Source organism: Pristis pectinata, chromosome 32, assembly GCF_009764475.1.
Source record: "Pristis pectinata isolate sPriPec2 chromosome 32, sPriPec2.1.pri, whole genome shotgun sequence".
NCBI lineage: Eukaryota > Metazoa > Chordata > Chondrichthyes > Rhinopristiformes > Pristidae > Pristis > Pristis pectinata.
In genome coordinates, this window is record NC_067436.1 from 3,662,829 (window position 1) to 3,680,464 (window position 17,636).

A 17,636-nucleotide genomic window follows, 5' to 3' on the forward strand; every position below is an offset into this window, starting at 1 on the left:
TTTCCCGAATCTGCCTACTTATTTGTTCCTCAGTGTCCCAGTGGTTATTGGGGAATGGAAAATAACTGATGCCAGAAATAAACAACATGAAAACAGTATGTTACTTTTAGGGTTCATATATTAAGGATATAAGAGTGAAACAGTGCAAATGAAGTAATGTAAACCATTGATGAAAGGTCCTCATCTTTGAAATGTTAACTCTTCTATCCACAAATGCTGCCTGATCCATTGAGTATTTCCAGGTTTTTCTGTTTTTATACAGACCACTGGTGTTGACATTGTCTTTTCTGATGGTGCATCCACTCATGAACAAAGTCATACAGTGTTATGCCAGGGATGAAAGATCACAATTGTAAGGAGAATGCAAGATGCTGCAATTAATTCCAAAGGAACAGAGCAGATTAAGACATTTATACAGTTTATTAAAATTTGAAAAGTGTGGAGAAATGAATCAGAACAATCTATTTCCCCTGGAAAATTACTTGTAAGGCATTACTAGACTAAATTTACTCAAAAGTAAAAATGAGGTTTGGATAAACTTAAAGACAAAGAGTGCTGCTAGAGCAATGAATGTTCTTCTTAACCCACTGCATCCTTTTTGGAGAAAATTAGATAAATATATGAAACAAAGAAAGATGCAAGACAGTGGGATTAGTTTGGGATTCCTGTAGTGAAGAGTTGGCACAGGCAAGACAGATCAAATACTTTCTCCATGTGCTGTAAACATCCATGATCCAAAATACAAACTCTATTCCACTTAAAGCTACCTGGAAGGCTGTTCAATTTACAGAATTAAGCTTCATTTAATTTGTTTATTATTTTCCCCATAAACTTACCCTCCTTTCATTGGAAGGTGACTGTGTCTGGATAAGTTCCATGTTCTTACATGCTAGTAATCGGTTCCGGACCTTGTAAACACAACGGTATATTTCTGCAAGTGCTTTACTAGGTTGATATCTAAAATAAGTTTGAAAATAAAAAAGATTACTGAAAATGTTGATAAACAGAAAGTTCTATTGGGAACAAACCTTAGGTAATTTATTTCAGAATCAGATTTATTATCACTGACATACATCGTGAAAGTAGGACAACATTCTGTTCCAGCCTGATCCGCCATTGGTATTCGCAAGGCTGCTATCTGGTATTGGAGCAGGTATAACTTCTCTAAAATGATTGGGGAAAAAAAAAGCAAGAATAAGCCTGGCCTACTTTCAGTCCAGCTGGAACGTTTCATGGTTGATGAGGAAGCAGTATATATGGAATATGTCAGTTGCTGCTAAAACTGTTGGTAAACAGGAAACTATCATGAGCTATTGTTTTAATAAAGACAGTAAAAGTGTTACTGTCAAATATATCCTACAACATCCAACATGAGCACTGTGGGAGGAGGTATGAAAAAAAATTATGCACAATGTTGCAACTCTGAAAATTAAAACATAGAATCTTGGATGGCAAGAATGTAGAGTTATCTGAAAAATTTGAGGCAGTGCCACCATTTAGAGTTGCTCAAAAAATCAATTTGAACATCCAGAAATAATCAGCAGAGTCTCCCCTTTCATGACAACTATAAAGTAAAGCAAGCAACATTAGTTCCATTTGATCTCCTTGATCACTATGCTCACTACTTGTATCCCACTGTACAATTCTGCCCACCTCAGATAGCAAAAGTCAGTGGCCGTCAACCTTTTGTATCTCCCGGCCCTTTGCTGATTACCTATTCTCTCTATTCATCCACCCTTCCAAGTTGGTTTATTTCATACATTACAAAGCTAAAGTTATTGTAGTTGATACTGCTACATGGAAGGCAGGAGTTACAGCTGAAAAGACTTAAGGTACAGCCTCCTAGCCAAAGGTTTTTGTATGAAACCATACCAAAGTGGCTTTTCTTTACTGGAATGGAAACAAGTCATCCTTAATCGAAAGAGACCACCTGGATGGGAGACGGAGGAAGTGAGGCACAGGAAAAAGGGGAGGGGCAGAGAGAGGGACATACACATTGGCAGAGAGGGATACACACTGTTCCAATTATTCTTCACCCTTTAACAGTTTAACCTGTCTAATGCACTTGGTCTCCACGGTGTGCAATTAAGAAGCAAACGTTTTGTAGATAATGTGATCTAAAACCCTCTCACCCAACTGACCATGTGTCTCAAACAGCTCATTAAATTTGGTACATCTGTATTAGTGCTGGCACCATCAGTTGACAAGATGACTCTCAAAAAAAAGGATAATCCCTCCAAATTTACTCTAGTACCAATTGAAAATAACTTTTCATTTACCTGCTCTCCCCACACACTTGATTTAGTAAACCAGTGTGCTTTAAAAGAGTTGCAAGAACAAATCTTGAAGCTGTATCCAACAAGGTCTCATTGCCAAGAACAGCACTATCCCAATCTGGAAAATATATTTAACATTAATAAATCTATTGATAAGACATCAGGATAAATTTATTAACATTTATATTTAAATCATTTATTTTCTTTTAAAAAGTGTTACCATTCCTACTAATAGAATGGAATACCTTCCATTTATTGCAAATACAATTAAGATCCAGACGACTAATGCATTCCTGCTGTGTCCAAGCACATCATGACTTCAATGTCAGAAGATGCACCCCACTTCCACCAATCAATCTCTACCCATAAAAGAATGAGAATTTTTGCCAAAAGGTCGTGAACCCTTAGTAGAGGAAGAAAATCACCATGCGTGAGAGTGTGCGAGAGCGGGAGAGACTGTAAATGGGGGAGCAAAAAGGAGCAGACAAGAGAAAGTGACAGAGGTTAATAAATACATATAAACTAACTCACTGTACCATTCAACATGCACCTTCTATTTGCTATTGCTGTATTTCATACACCGTGCCACTCTTCCCCTAGCTTTGCAAGATGGATGGATTCATTTCCAAACATAATTAATTGTCAGAAAAAACTTCAGCCTGCATGGTATTTTCCTATAATGGGGCAAATGTCATTTCCCAGTCATTTACTGTGGCCTCCCACTAATCTTCAGGGCAGAATTCTGGCCCAGTTGACCTCTCAGTATTACATGTAATTTAATGATACAGATGCGCTCTACAATATTAAGACATTACTGAAATCTACAATTGAAAATGATGATAATAGCAATAAATTTCAATTCATCACTGTGCTATAATGACATCCCTAGTCTTTAACAATGAAACCAGACAGTAATTTGTATATGCAGAGTCTACTCATCCTTGTGATAAAAGTTCCAGACATTTGTAGTATGTATCACCACTACAGCAGATTAACTAGTAACTGAGAACTTAAAAAAAGAGCAAGTAGGAAGGAATAGCAAAGTGATAAGTAGGACAAGCATACAAGCTATACTAAGCAGGGGAGAAAGAAAAAGCAAATAAAGAAGTCTGGGCAGTCAGGGTGAAGCAGACGACTGGGGTGAAACAGTGAGCACAGAAGAGCACAACGATGGGAAGGAGGGAGCAAAGAATGGATGCAGTAAGGGCATATTTCTGACAGTAGTGGTAAGACAGCAAAGCTGAGAGAGAGAAATAGTGAATTGGGGGATTAAATGTGCTCCTGTATGTTCTAGTTGCACACCATTTTACTAGCACCCTTACTTGATCTTCGTGTTAACAACTCTGATTTCTCTTGAATTATCAAATTCATTAATAAATTGGATTCCACATCATGGTTGCCATTTCCCCAGAATTGAAAGCAAGTAATCAAGCTTGAGATTTGACCTTTGGATGTCATTAGACATCTCTACCTCCTCAAGTTAGCGTCACAGAAATCTTTTATTTAGAATACTCCAGTACACTTTCCATTGCAGCTGTTGTACCAAGTTCATCCTGGTCGAGAATACACTTCATGATTGCAATCAAACTAATTCATTCTTCCGTGCTGTATGACTCTCTCGAGCACCTTGACCTCTCCAAAGCACATTGTGGGATAGTTCACCATATTCCCCACCAGCACCTCGCCCTGAGAATGCCTCAACTGGTTCTGCTTTTCCTATCCATTAAAAGCAAACTCAGCAGCCTGAGAAAGTCCGAGGTCTGACCCTTGCCCCATTCCTCGTTTACATACCCACATCTGCTTCCAGCTTGTACCTGCACACTGATAAAACAAAAAAAAGAATTCCAGTAATGCTCTCAGCCTGTAAAGGAATAAATAATCTACTTTCGAACCATAAAACCGAAATGAGATAGAACTTCCCTCAGCTGAACACACGTCAAACTAAGCTGGTCAGTGGAAACTCCAAGGCCTTGATACTGAGACAATTTCACTGGCCAAATATTTACTGTTGAACAGGAATTTAGAATCCACCATTTTCATCTTAAACCAAATGTCAAACCTCATGTTCTATCCACTACCTTGGCCATCTACCATCTCGCTGCATTATCACCACTATCATTACCCTTAACCGCATTGGTACCTCCAGGCAGGATTGCCCAGTGCATTTCTTGATGGCCTCCCAAGCCTTTCTTGCCAACTTCAGAAATTGTAACTCAATGAAAATGCTGACACCTACTTCAATTACTTGTACCCTGTTTGACAAGGAATCAATGGATAGAGCTTCCAATTATCTCAGCCTTGCTCTCATGGAATTCCAACTCTAGACCTCTCTATCACCATTACCCATCTCTTTGCCCAACCACTTCTCTACGCATATTTAAAATATTTAATGTTGTTTTAAATCCTGTTTTTGGTCATCCTTTTGTGTGAATATTTTGTTAAGAGAAAGTTACCATTGAGCAGATTATTATTTCTCAAAGCATGTGTATTGGATGCAAATACACATTTCATAATTAGACAGACATATGTACCGTTCTAAACCAGTCCACATACCTTTGCTAACAGCATAGTCCTGCATTTTGAGCCACAGAGCGTTGACAGGTTCTTTGGTAGAGCCCAAAGCCAGGTCAACAAGCATAACATTCTCTGCTCCAAGGCTATATTCAAAAGGTTTCTGTTCTTCATTTCCAGACAGTGCAACTTCCAGCAGAGAGCTCATGCATTTATCTGTATCACAAACAACTTTCTTTTACCAGATGTACATTGATAAGGTAGACTTTCATATGTGCATTTAAAATCCTTCCAAAAATAATAGAAATAATGTGTACAAATGGAACATAATCCATTCTAAGAAAAGAACTTTGGTATCAAGACAAACTGGCGCCTTGATACTTTGATATTACTAAAATTACTTCACCTACATCAGACTTGGTGATAATATGGACAAATCCCATTGCTGGTAATAATTCTCATTATAAAATCCTTTGGAATCATGTGTGCTGACCCTTCCAACTAGAACAATACATGGATTACAAGAACTAAACAGTCTGGACCCCTTTTGCACATAATGCATCTATTTCACTGCAACACTAATTTCTACATTAAATCACACTTACATTTAAACAGTTTTTTTTAAATCATTTGAAATGTGTGCATTCTGCTGATATGAAGTTTTTAATCTTGGATAATCACACTCAATAACTAGCTACAGCCACCCACCTTCTCTCAGAATTTCACAATTCAGGTGATGTTACATTTAACAATCTCAGAAAAATACATCGACTTCATCCATTACCCTATCCTCCCAACAGCATAATTATTAATTTTTTTCTAATATGACCCCTCTTCCCTTCTAGCAACTTGACCCTTCATTCTTTTCGTGATGATATTGAATTTAACCCTTCCTGTTCCTGATTCCACAAACAACCAAGAATTTTTTTCTGATTACTTTATCTAAACCTCTCAATTTTAAATATCTCTGCTACACTTAAGCCCCTTTGTTTTGAATAAAAATCAACCGTAAATCATATTGTAATTAAAGCTGAACATCCCTGGCATTAAGTTCCTGGCCATGTGTACAGTAACAGCAAAGTTGGATCTTCTTGGTGTGATGTTGCTTTACCTAAAAATTGATTCAGATTTGATTAAACCACCATTAGAAGAGATGATTCATTTTACTTTGTCAGTCAGTTAAATTAAAACCAAAGAGTTTCAGAATCTGCAGTGGAACAATTAAATCTTAAACCAATGCTCTCAATAGAAAGAAAAACTTTGCAGGGTTGATTGGGTAAACCTTTAACTGTAAAACTTGCAGTTTAGTTTTTCTTTGCTCCAGTTGGAAATTTTATCATACTATATACATCAACTGGAAGCACATCTAAAGTTGTAAGACAGACTCTGTGACCTTACGTTTTACATTTTCCAGTCAAGAAGCATTCCCACTTTAAATTCTGCCAACAGTGATTTTGGTAGCATCATTCAAACTTGGTTTGACATCCAAGGTTTAGAGGCAGTAATGTATCTGCCAATTTTGTTGCTGTTTTGAAAAAGTATTAGTTCATCTCTCTGAGAAATGCATCACTCTGCCCAAGAACAATATAATTTTCCTTAAACATCACCTCGGTGGGTTAACCAAAGGATTCCAGGGGTTCCAATTAAAGGATAGATCACATGAATTATCATTCTACTACTTGGAATTTAGAAGGAGGAACGATCAAGGTTTCAAGGTATGAAGAGGAACAGATAGTTTCGCTCTATTTACCTTATTCTTGCCAGTTGAAGAGTCCAAGATTAGGAGGCTCAGTGTAAAAATAAGTGCCAGGCCTTTCAGAAGCTTAGGAAACTAGGCATGCACAAACAGCAGTAGAAATTGAATTTTATTCTGTAAATAGCAATCTATACGTCAAATGTTAATTTTAAATATCAGACCAATTTGTTTTCATTAACCATAGGGATACGGGTAAAAAGTGAAGTATATGGAGTTAGGTGACAGATCAGCCATCTCAATGAACAGGTTAGAGGAACTAAATGGCCTCCTGCTGTTACGCTGTTCAGTTCTGGTTGCTTCATTATGGGAAGGATGTGGAAGCTTTAGAGAGGGTGCAGAGGAGATTTACCAGGATGCTGCCTGGATTGGAGAACATGTCTTACGAGGAAAGGTTGAGTGAGCTAGGGCTTTTCACTTTGGAGCGACAGAGGATGAGAGGTGAGTTGATAGAGGTGTACAAGATTACGAGAGGCATAGATAGAGTTGACAGCCAGCACCCTTTTCCCAGGGTGGCAATGGGCAATGCCAGAGGACATCATTTAAGGTGAGTGGGGGAAAGTTTAGGGGAGATGTCAGAGGTAGGATTTTTCTTATTTATTTCATATTATTTATTTATTTTTTTAAAACAGAGTGGTGGGTGCCTGGAAAGCACCACCAGGGGTGATGGTAGAGGCTGATACAATAGGGACACTTAAAAGACTCTTAGATAGGCACATGGATGCAAGGAAAATGGAGGGTTATGGGCTGTGTAGGAGGGAAGGGTTAGATTGATCGTGGAGTAGGTTTATAGAGGTCGGCACAACATCATGGGCTGAAGGGCCTTGACTGTGCTGTACTGTTCTATGTTCGTAACACTCTCACTTGAGGAAAGTACAAAAGAGAATGAACGAGTGCACGTCCGTAATCTAAAAATATTGAATCTCATTTTAATTGATTTAAGTTGTGAAACCAAGATACCCAAGGACGACTGAGCAGAAGATTCATCTCTCTCTCAAAAGATTATTGAATATGATTAATACTGACTAACTGCACTGTTGCCTCTGAACCCTTAACATTAATGAGGCATCAAGGATTCAGAGAAAGTTGCCGTAACAGATAAGCTACGAATAGTGGTTTTGCGAGACTCCTCTACAATTGCATATAATATTATGCAAAGCAGTAGAATATATGGTACAGCACTGGCACCATTGTATGGCAAAACCTGGTGCTAAAATTATTTTTATATTGGAGTCTGCAAGCTGGCACTACAGAGGAGCACAATAAGCAGGTTTGACACCACTAAAATAGCTTCTTCTGGAAAGGGAAGAAAATTACATTTCATTATACTTCTGAGCTGAATCACTGAATGTGCAGAGCGTATGGAAATTAGTTTTACCTAGCTGGGAGTGATCCATTTCCAATCCATTGCTGAAGAGAGGTGTTTTTAACCAGTGAGCTGTGTCTTGCTCCTCTGGCGAAGTTGGGGGACCCTGCAACATTCCACCAAGACATCGGCCCACAAGTAGCGCAACTGTTCTCTCCAGATCCACAAGCCAGACCCAAGATTGGGCAGGGTGTGGAATAGCCAAATCCTCAGGGTCAACACATTCAGGAGTACCTAACAGCAAGTCCAAAAATGGAATAGTTAATAATACTATACAGGATATGATTACAGATTTGGTTTAATTTTTCATTCTCAGGAGTTATGATCTCATGCAAATACTTATTACAAAGAGCTACTGAATAACACATTCAGTTATTCTCCAACGATACAAAAATCAGAAAGTTACAAGATTATAGATGACCCAAGGGCAAGCACTTTTCTTACCATGCAGTGGCCATTGCAGCTCCTGTTCTTCTAAAAAGGCTGCAGCTGGTAAAAGTCGGTTTAAACGATCCAAAGATGGCAGTAAATCCAGTAGGTGACTTAACAAAGGCCGTGCCACAGAGACAGGCAGTAACAGGAGAGAATTAATGATCTGACAGAGCATGCTCCCAGCTGCTGATCCATACAGGACTCCTGCAAGGAAAATTCTGTGTAGGTATTTGAAAGATTTATTGACATATATAGTAGTGCAAAGAGCTAGATTCCAATATCAAACTTCGGTCTTAAAACAGTAACCGGAGCCACATTCAGACAATAAAAACGGAATATGATATCTTCAATTGTTGGAAAACCAACTTTGCGTTTCCTATATCCAAGTTAAATCTCATGAGTTTATCACCTTTTGAAACTGATTTTTCTGGTCGAGCGATCATGGAGGCCCAGATTTAGTACGTGTACAAAGAGGAAGGGAGTTGGCACAGCAGCAACAGTCACTGATAGAAGGAATCTAAATCCATTAGAAGAAAATCACTCACATTCACAGTCCAGATGGTACATCACCAACTTCAAACATACCTTATCATCAAAGAGGGTATAATTACAGTTATAGCAATCCACATTTACAACCTACTGCAGATAAACTTCTATTGACAAAGATGTGCTGCCAACAGAAGTTAGGTCACTATATTCCTTAACTTATATTGGCACTTTCCAGTCCCTGCAGATAACATCTACAATATTAGTTAGTTTCTATTTGCTGTCTGTAAGGAGTTTGTACGTTCTCCCCGTGTCTGCATGGGTTTCTTCCAGGTGCTCCGGTTTCCTCCCACATTCCAAAGACGTACAGGTTAGGAAGTTGTGGGCATGCTATTTGGCGCCAGGAGCGTGGCGACACTTGCGGGCTGCCCCCAGAACAGTCTACGCAAAAGATGCATTTCACTGTGTGCTTCAATGTACATGTGACTAATAAAGAAATCTTATCTTATCTTAATGTACTCTTATCCTACCATACAGCTACTGATATCAAAAAACTAATAGAACAGAAAAACACCTGGTCAGCATTCATGGGCCACAGTTTACATGTTTCAGTTCTGCATTAAAAAAATACCACTTTAATCAGATTAAATTTTCATTACTACAGTGCCAAACTTTCTTTTCAATCTGAAACTAAACATAATATGGTCAGAGGAAGAGCAAGAGTTCAACCACCTGGTGATTGAACTTTTTTCACTTCCTTCTCAAAACTGAGTCGTCCAAAAACTACTAATTACTTCAAAATGGATACTCCAACACAGTAAACTCATTCCTCCAGCACAATCCGGTTGAAATGGGACTTGCACTACTTTCAATGCCACCTATAAATGTTAACTTAGTTGAAATATTCTTCTACTAACAAGCTATGAATCATTTTTTGATGGAACTTACAGACAAGTAATGTCATATTTACTTATTCCAAGAGCATAGAAGACCATTTAAATATCTATAGTACAACTCCAATGATCCATTATCTGACTATTTTGGAAATCCAGATGTTTCAGCATCTGGCTAATCGGGTGATGTTTGCCATGCTCCCTTGCCATTCATCGGGTTCACTGGAAAATTTATTATAATACTGCTTAAAATCTTAGAAAAGGGTGTTAATAGAAATTATATCCAATGGTCTGGAAAATCTGCCAGTGCAGCACCAAAGTCTCAAATCTGCTGGATTATTGAAGTTTTATTGAAATTTGCTGATTACTAAACTGTATTACTATTTAAATCAATTGAATTCATGAAGTCATTTTTTAAAAGAAATGTGGTTAATGAGAATATTAAATGGCATACTATTAATACATCAAACAAAAAAGGAGGGCTTTATTCTTGGAAATATTTAGAGATCAAGTCAAAGCAAACAAGTCATTCCTACCTTGAAGCTTGTCCCTGACACTTCCATTCCAGGAGCTTTCTTTCAGCAGTGTTGCAGAACGGGAGTAAATTTCAGTTGCATGAGGCAGCAAGAGCTGAAGGTGTTTGTGCAGTAATGCTACACTGCTGGAGCTCTAAAAAAAAGTGCAGGCATTTATGTTTAACTAAGAAATTAAATCTCAAATATACATTTCTGAGTAAGCTCTGTGTATAATCCACATTTACCTCATTGACACTGTTTGTGTGGCAATATGCTAGAAGCTGCTTCTGCAAAGAGCACAACAGCTCATGCAAGTGAGCTGGTTGGCTGTTTTCAGCTGATGAAGTTCCCAATAGTTGCTTGTCACTATTTTTTTCAAGTTCTCCAAAAGCCTGATCCTATATGGAGTGAACACAGAACAATAGTGATCATATTTAACATAATAAATGCAGCTAATTAATGGAGACTTTTAAACAGGAAACAAAGAACAATGGGACATTTCCTCTTTAAAAGTTTCCCCTTCCTCTAAATGTAGGGCTTTCTCGGGACTAGTACCCTCTCTGGATCTTTTCATTCCCAATTGCTGACACAACATTGGCTGCCCCATTCCCCTCGCCCACTCCAACATTACCCCCTCCGAACTTGCAGCACTCCCCTCACTTCAGACCAACCCTGAGCTTATCATCAAACCCAGAGACAAGGGGTGTACCGTTGTGGTCTGGCACATAGTCCCATTGTTGCTGCCTGCTCTTGCCCCACTAAACTCATTTCTTCCAACCCAGACTCTGTCCCCTCTCCCATTGTCCAGTCACTTACATCCAGGGTACCTCTCATGTCCTCTACCACTTCAATATCTTCCAATTCCCTGGTCTCAACCAGCTCATCTTTACCATGGACGGTATGTCTCTATACACCTCTATCCACCATCAGCAAGGTCATACGGTTGTATTTTCCTTTCTAGAATACAGACCCAACCAGTTCCCCTCCACTAGCAGGTCAAAGCGGTAGTCACGGGCATTTGCATGGGCCCTAGCTACACCCGTCTTTTTGTCGGCTACACGGAACAGTCTTCTTGTTAAAAATCTATTCCAGCACTATCCCCAAAGTGGGAAGAATAACATCTCAAATTCCACTTGGTTAGTCTACGACTTCTCCCTTGGTTCACCTTTTCTATCCCTTCCTTGCCTCCCTCACCTGGTTCCATCTGCCCATCATCCCCTTCCCATCTGGTTCCATCTATCCCACCCCCCTTCGTACCGCTATATTTTTTCTTCTTCCCTCTCATCCATGGTGCAGGGTCTCAACCCAAAATGTCGATTTACACCTTCTACCTCCACACATGCTGCGTGACCTGCATTCTACTTTGTTTCCCACCACTTAATAAGACTTCTTTAATTATACTACTTTTCCACCCTATCCCCATATCCCTTGATTCTCAGTGCCCAAATATACCTATCACTCCAAGCTTTGAATATACTTATTGACCGAGCATCCACATTCCTTCCTCAGACAATGAAGACACAAATCTATACAACCAAAGCAATTTCCTTACTGTTGTACTCCAAGCACTTGCAATAAAAGACGAGCCAACTATTTGCCTTCCTAATTGCTCGCAGAATCATCAAATCATGAACTGTGACGTTGTAACTCCTCTAGACACAAAAATTTATTAGTCACTCACTTTTAAAAACATCTAACGTTTTATGACTTGGTGAAGGGACTGGGTGTAACATGTTTAAAGTTGCTAATGTTGTGTTAATCTTGTCACATTTCTCCACATTAAATATCATCTGTCTTCTTGTTTATTCTCTACGCCCGTCTACATTCCTCAGGAGCTTCGCGTTTTACTCCATCTTCCTTCCTACCAAGCTTTGCATCAGCAGCAACTTTGAACACGTTACACTCAGTCCCCTCAGCCAAGTCATTTATACAGATTGTAAATAGTCAAGGACCAAGCTTCTATCTTTGCAGCATCCCATAGCTTCCAGAAATGACCTGCTTATATCTGCAATCCTGTTTTCTTCCCTTAAATAAACCTTCAGTTTATGCCAATTTAACGACCTCAATCCACAAAGCTTAACCTTGGAAAACACTTTTTGCATGGAATCTTACTGAAAGTCTCTTGAAAATGCAAATGTACCACATCCATAGATTTCCCCTTTATCCACCTGGCTAGTTACCTCCTCAAAAATCTTATAGCTTTGTCATAAACAAAACTATGTCGAGTCCAACTAATTTTATCATGATTTTTTTAACTTCCTTGCTACCACGTCTAAAATAATAGATTCTTTGTAATTATCCTTGTCCTACAACTGATATCAGACCAACAGGCCATGAGTTCTCTGTCCATATATTCTTCAACTCGACAAAATTTTCTAACCCAAGTTTCCATGATGCTTGATGGATAATAAAATAATTTTCTTCATGCTTCTTCTGCGTTATACATGATGGAAAATCAATATACACTTGCACACAATCTTTGAGAAAATAGAAAGAGTACTGCATACTTCACATACATCTGTATGTTACATCGTGTCAAGAAATACAAGGATTCAGGTCTCTAGCCATCACCATACGCAAGGGCTATGCTAGATTGCAAATAGGAATAATTACAGGTGCAATACTCCTTTAAGATATTTGACAACATATCACATTCACCATGAGTTTCCCTTTCACAAGGAATTTGGAAAAAAAAAACTTCTGAACATCAGTTAGGCAAAACATTTAGGGTAAACTTATTGAAGATATCGTAGCGACTCACCGCACCGGCATCGAACTGGCTCCCGACGTCGTGAACATCGTCGGAGGCCCCAATCCAAGACGGCACGGGGCCCTCTTTCTTCCCCATCGTCAGGCTAGGAAAGCCCATGTGCGGGAAGATCAGGTGACCCGTGCGTGATGTCAGTACAGAAACTGTAGCACGGGAAGTTTTCGGATATTAAAGGCGCACCGTGCCCCCTGTTGTTCATTCAACTTCTGATTTCAAACCAGCGACTCTGTGTCTTCATTTCATAGTGTGTAGCTAGCCGCTACATTGGTGACCCCAACGGGCCTAAACGTTTTTGGACCCACGACGTCTGCACAACAAGAGGTACAGGCAGTAGCCCTTAAACTGCCCACCTTCTGGACCCTCAGGCCTCGTGTCTGGTTCGACCAGGCTGAGGCCCAGTTCCAGATTTGCCAGATCACCAGGGACGACACCAAGTACTACTACGTGGTGAGCGCCTTCAATCAAGACACCGCAGCCCAGGTTGAGGACTTCATTCAGGCGCCCCTGGAGAAGTTCAAGACCCTCCTTCTCAAGACTTTCGGCCTTTCCTGACACGAACGGGCCTCCCGCCTCTTCCACCTCGATGGCTTGGGTGACAGACCCCCCTCCACACTCATGAATGAGATGTTGGCCATGGCAGACGGCCACAAACCCTGCCTGATGTTTGAGCGGACCTTCCTGAAGCAGTTACCTGACGACATCCACCTGCTCCTGGCGGATGCCAAGTTCCGCGACCCCCACAAGGTGGCTGCCCGGGCGGATGTCCTTTGGCGGGCGAGAAAGGAGAGCAGGGCGTCCGTCGAACGCGTCGCCACGCCACATACCCAGCGGCCCAGCAGGCCAGACCCGGCAATCGAACGCACCCCACCTGCCACCAGGTCTGAAACACTGACCGACCAATGGCGTTTCTACCACCAGCAGTGGGGTGCTGACGCCCACAGATGCCGGCCACCGTGCAGGTTTCCAGGAAATGCCAGAGCTAGCCACCGCTGATGGCTACGGCAGCTGGCCACACGGATAGCCTCTTGCATGTGTGGGACAGGCGTTCCGGACATCATTTCCTAGTGGACACCAGAGCCGAAGTCAGCGTCATGCCTCCCAACAGCCATGAGACTCGCAACTGCACACCAGGACCTGCCCTCAGAGCCGCCAACGGTGGTGCCATTCGGACCTTTGGCAGCCATTTGGTGCATCTCCAGTTCGGCACCTGCAACTTTACTTGGAAGTTCATCCTGGCCGCTGTCGCGCAACCGCTCCTCAGGGCAGACTTCCTTCGCGCCAACAGTCTGCTGGTTGACCTGCAGGGTAAGCGTTTGGTACATGCCAGGGCCTTCCAAACATTCTCGTTGGGTGAGGAGGCTACACCTCGACTCCGTCACCACGTCGACCAACGAGTTCGCCAGGGTCCTGGCAGAGTTCCCGTCCGTACTAACGCCCCAGTTCTCCACCACCTTGCCCAAGCACGGCGTCCAGCATCACATCCCCACCCAGGGCCCTCCCCTCCATGCCCACACCCGGCGGCTACCCCCAGACAAGCTCCGCCTCGTGAAAGAGGAATTCAAAAAAAACGGAGGAGTTGGGGATCATCTGCAGGTCGGACAAGCCCATGGGCCTCTCCGCTACACATGGTCCCCAAGGCAGCCAGAGGCTGGTGACCCTGTGGCGATTACCGATGCCTGAACGACATTACTACCCTGGACCGGTACCCCGTGCCACATATTCAGGACTTCGTTGCCAACCTGCACGGGCGGTCCATTTTTTCCAAGGTCGACCTCGTCCAGGGGGTATCACCAGATCCCGGTGCATCTGGACGACATTCCAAAGGCGGCACTGATCACACCTTTTGGCCTCTTTGAATTCGTCCAGATGCCCCTTGGCCTCAAGAATGCTGCTCAGTCCTTCCAACGACTGATGGATGCGGTCGGGCGCGACCTTGACTTCGTCTTCACATACCTCGACGACATCGTGGTCGCAAGCAGCAGTCGCCAGAAACATTTCACACACCTCCGCCAACTCTTTTCTCGCCTGAAGGATTTCGGCCTGACCATCAACCCAGCCAAATGCCAGTTCGGGCTTGAGTCAATCGATTTCCTGGGCCATCGGATCTACAAACATGGCGCCACTCCCCTGCCTGCAAAGGACGACACCATCCGCCATTTCACCAGACCCACCTCCATCAAGGGCCTGCAGGAATTCCTCGGTATGGTAAACTTTTATCACCGGTTCATACCATCCGCAGCCCCCATCATGCGCCCGTTGATCGCTCGCCTGTCGGGCGGGAGCAAGGACATTGTTTGGTTGGAAGAGGCTCACACCGCGTTCATCAAAACTAAGCAGGCCTTGGCGGACGTGGTCATATTGGTGCATCCTCGTACAGACGTCCCGACTGCCCTCACGGTCGATGCCTCCAGCACAGCAGTCGGAGACGTTCTAGAGCAGCTTATCAAAGGGCGTTGGCAACCGCTGGCGTTCTTCAGCAGGCACCTTCGACCGCGAGCTGTTGGCGTTGTACCTGGCCATCAGACCCTTCCGATACTTCTTGGAGGGCAGGCTGTTTACAGCTTTCATCGACCACAAGCCGTTGACCTTTGCTTTCAACAAGGTCTCAGATCCCTGGTCAACACGGCAGCAGTGGCACTTGTTGTACATCTCAGAGTTCACCACTGACAACTGCCATCTGTCTGGGAAAGAGAACGTGGTCGCGGATGCACTGTCACGACCCACCATCCAAGTTTTGTCCTGGGGGTGGATTTCGGTGCCTCAGTAGAGGCACAGCGAACGGACATGGAGATGCCCAGCTATCGCACCGCAGTCTCGGGCCTGCAACTGCAAGACCTACTGGTAGGCCCCGGTGAGCGCACCCTGCTCTGCGATATCTCCACAGGTAGACCCCGCCCCATCGTCCCAGCTCCCTGGCGCCGATGGGTGTCTGATTCCATCCACAGCCTCGCACACCCCTCCATCTGGACTACTGTCCGGATGGTGTCCGAGAAGTTCGTCTGGCATGGCCTGCGTAAACAGATTTCCAAATAGGCCCGGTCCTGCACACATTGCCAAACTTCAAAAGTACAGCAGCATGTCAAGGCCCCCCTGCAGGATTTTCAACCTACCCGCCGGAGGTTTGACCCTATCCATGTCGACCTGGTCGGCCCCCTCCCAGTCTGCCGAGGAGCACGGTACCTCCTCACGATTGTTGACCGTTTTACCCGCTGGCCTGAAGCCATTCCCCTCGCAGACGCCTCCACCCAGTCCTGCGCACGGGCCCTTTTGTCAACTTGGGTGGCCCGTTTCGGTGTCCCGGCACATATCACCTCAGACAGGGGAGCTCAATTCACCTCCAGCCTGTGGTCTGCCGTCACCGACTTGTGGGGTTCCCAGATCCACCTCACCACCGCCTATCACCCGCAATCCAATGGGCTGGTGGAGAGGTTCCATCGACACCTGAAGTCGGCACTCATGGCCCGCCTTAAAGGGCCCAACTGGGTAGACAAACTCCCCTGGGTCCCGCTGGGGATACGCACCGCGCCAAAAGAGGACCTGCATGCCTCGTCTGCGGAGATGGTCTATGGAATGCCCTTAAGTCGTCCTGGGTGAGTTCCTACCAGCCCCTCAGGGGCCAGAGGAACAACCTGCCGTGGCGCTCAACCGGCTGCGTGAGTGACTTGGAAACCTGGCCCCGATACCCAGCTCGCGACACGGACAGGCCCCGATCCGTATGCCGACTTCCCTCCAAGACTGTAAGTTTGTCTTCGTCAGGAGGGGTGCGCACTGAACACCACTGCAGTGGCCGTACAAAGGGCCATTCTGGGTTGTCAGGAACAATGGGTCTATGTTCGTGCTGGACATTGGGGGGGGGGGGGGGCGGGGGGAGGTTTTTACAATTGACCGGCTGAAGCCGGCTCACTTAGACTTGGACCAACCCATAGTGGTCCAGCAAGTGCAACGCAGGGGCAGGCCACCCAAGTCATAGTTTATTTAATTCTGGTTTTCGCGACGGTGTCGCCAGTTCTGGGGGTGTTATGTAGCGACTCACCGCACCAGCACCAAACCGACTCCCGACATCGCGAACGTCGGAGGCCCCAATCCAAGATGGTGCGGGGCCCTCCTTCTTCCCCATCGTCGGGCTAGGAAAGCCGCTCGCGGGAAGGTCAGGTGACCAGCGCGTGACGTCAGTACGGGAAGTTTTCGGATATTAAAGGCTCACTGCGCCTGTCGTTCATTCAACTTCTGATTTCAAACTAGCGATTCTGTGTCTTCATTTCGTAGTGTGTAGCTAGCCACTATAATATATTTAGTATAAAGAAATATTTTTCTGTCCAAAAAAACATAAGCTAACAAATTAGAATTAAATTTAATTGATGTATTAGTAAATAGGAAGTTGCTTACAGTGTAGAATCCCAAATTCCTTAGCAACGTTTTCATCAAGATTTCTGCCAGATGAGTATCAGGATGACTAGCCTGGGAGTTGAATGAGGAATCAGGGAAGCTGCTGTAATTTGGTCCTGTAGAGGCTTCAACATCAGGAGGAGAGCTGTAACCCAGTAAAGAAGCCACGTGGGTGTGGTCCTGTAGGCTGGTGAGAATAATATCCAGCTGCATCCTCTAGAAAAAAAAGTACTATTAATATTAATCAA

At 43.4% G+C, this 17,636-nt stretch overlaps 1 protein-coding gene across 19 annotated transcripts in view; it reads right to left on the reverse strand.

The window, feature by feature from the left end:
- herc1 (HECT and RLD domain containing E3 ubiquitin protein ligase family member 1) overlaps positions 1 to 17,636 on the reverse strand; it is a 278,704-nt gene that overhangs the window by 144,424 nt on the left and 116,644 nt on the right. For 9 of the 19 annotated variants that reach the window (XM_052042328.1, XM_052042322.1, XM_052042327.1 and 6 more), the window contains exons 14-21: positions 17,389 to 17,604; positions 10,478 to 10,630; positions 10,254 to 10,386; positions 8,351 to 8,542; positions 7,919 to 8,140; positions 4,830 to 5,003; positions 2,280 to 2,394; positions 837 to 957 (exon numbers count right to left, since the gene is read on the reverse strand). In XM_052042328.1, the coding sequence (XP_051898288.1) occupies positions 837 to 957; positions 2,280 to 2,394; positions 4,830 to 5,003; positions 7,919 to 8,140; positions 8,351 to 8,542; positions 10,254 to 10,386; positions 10,478 to 10,630; positions 17,389 to 17,604 (1,326 nt within the window). The remainder of the gene's footprint in view (positions 1 to 836; positions 958 to 2,279; positions 2,395 to 4,829; positions 5,004 to 7,918; positions 8,141 to 8,350; positions 8,543 to 10,253; positions 10,387 to 10,477; positions 10,631 to 17,388; positions 17,605 to 17,636) is intronic. The other 10 variants (XM_052042323.1, XM_052042341.1, XM_052042339.1 and 7 more) reach the window with 3 other exon arrangements.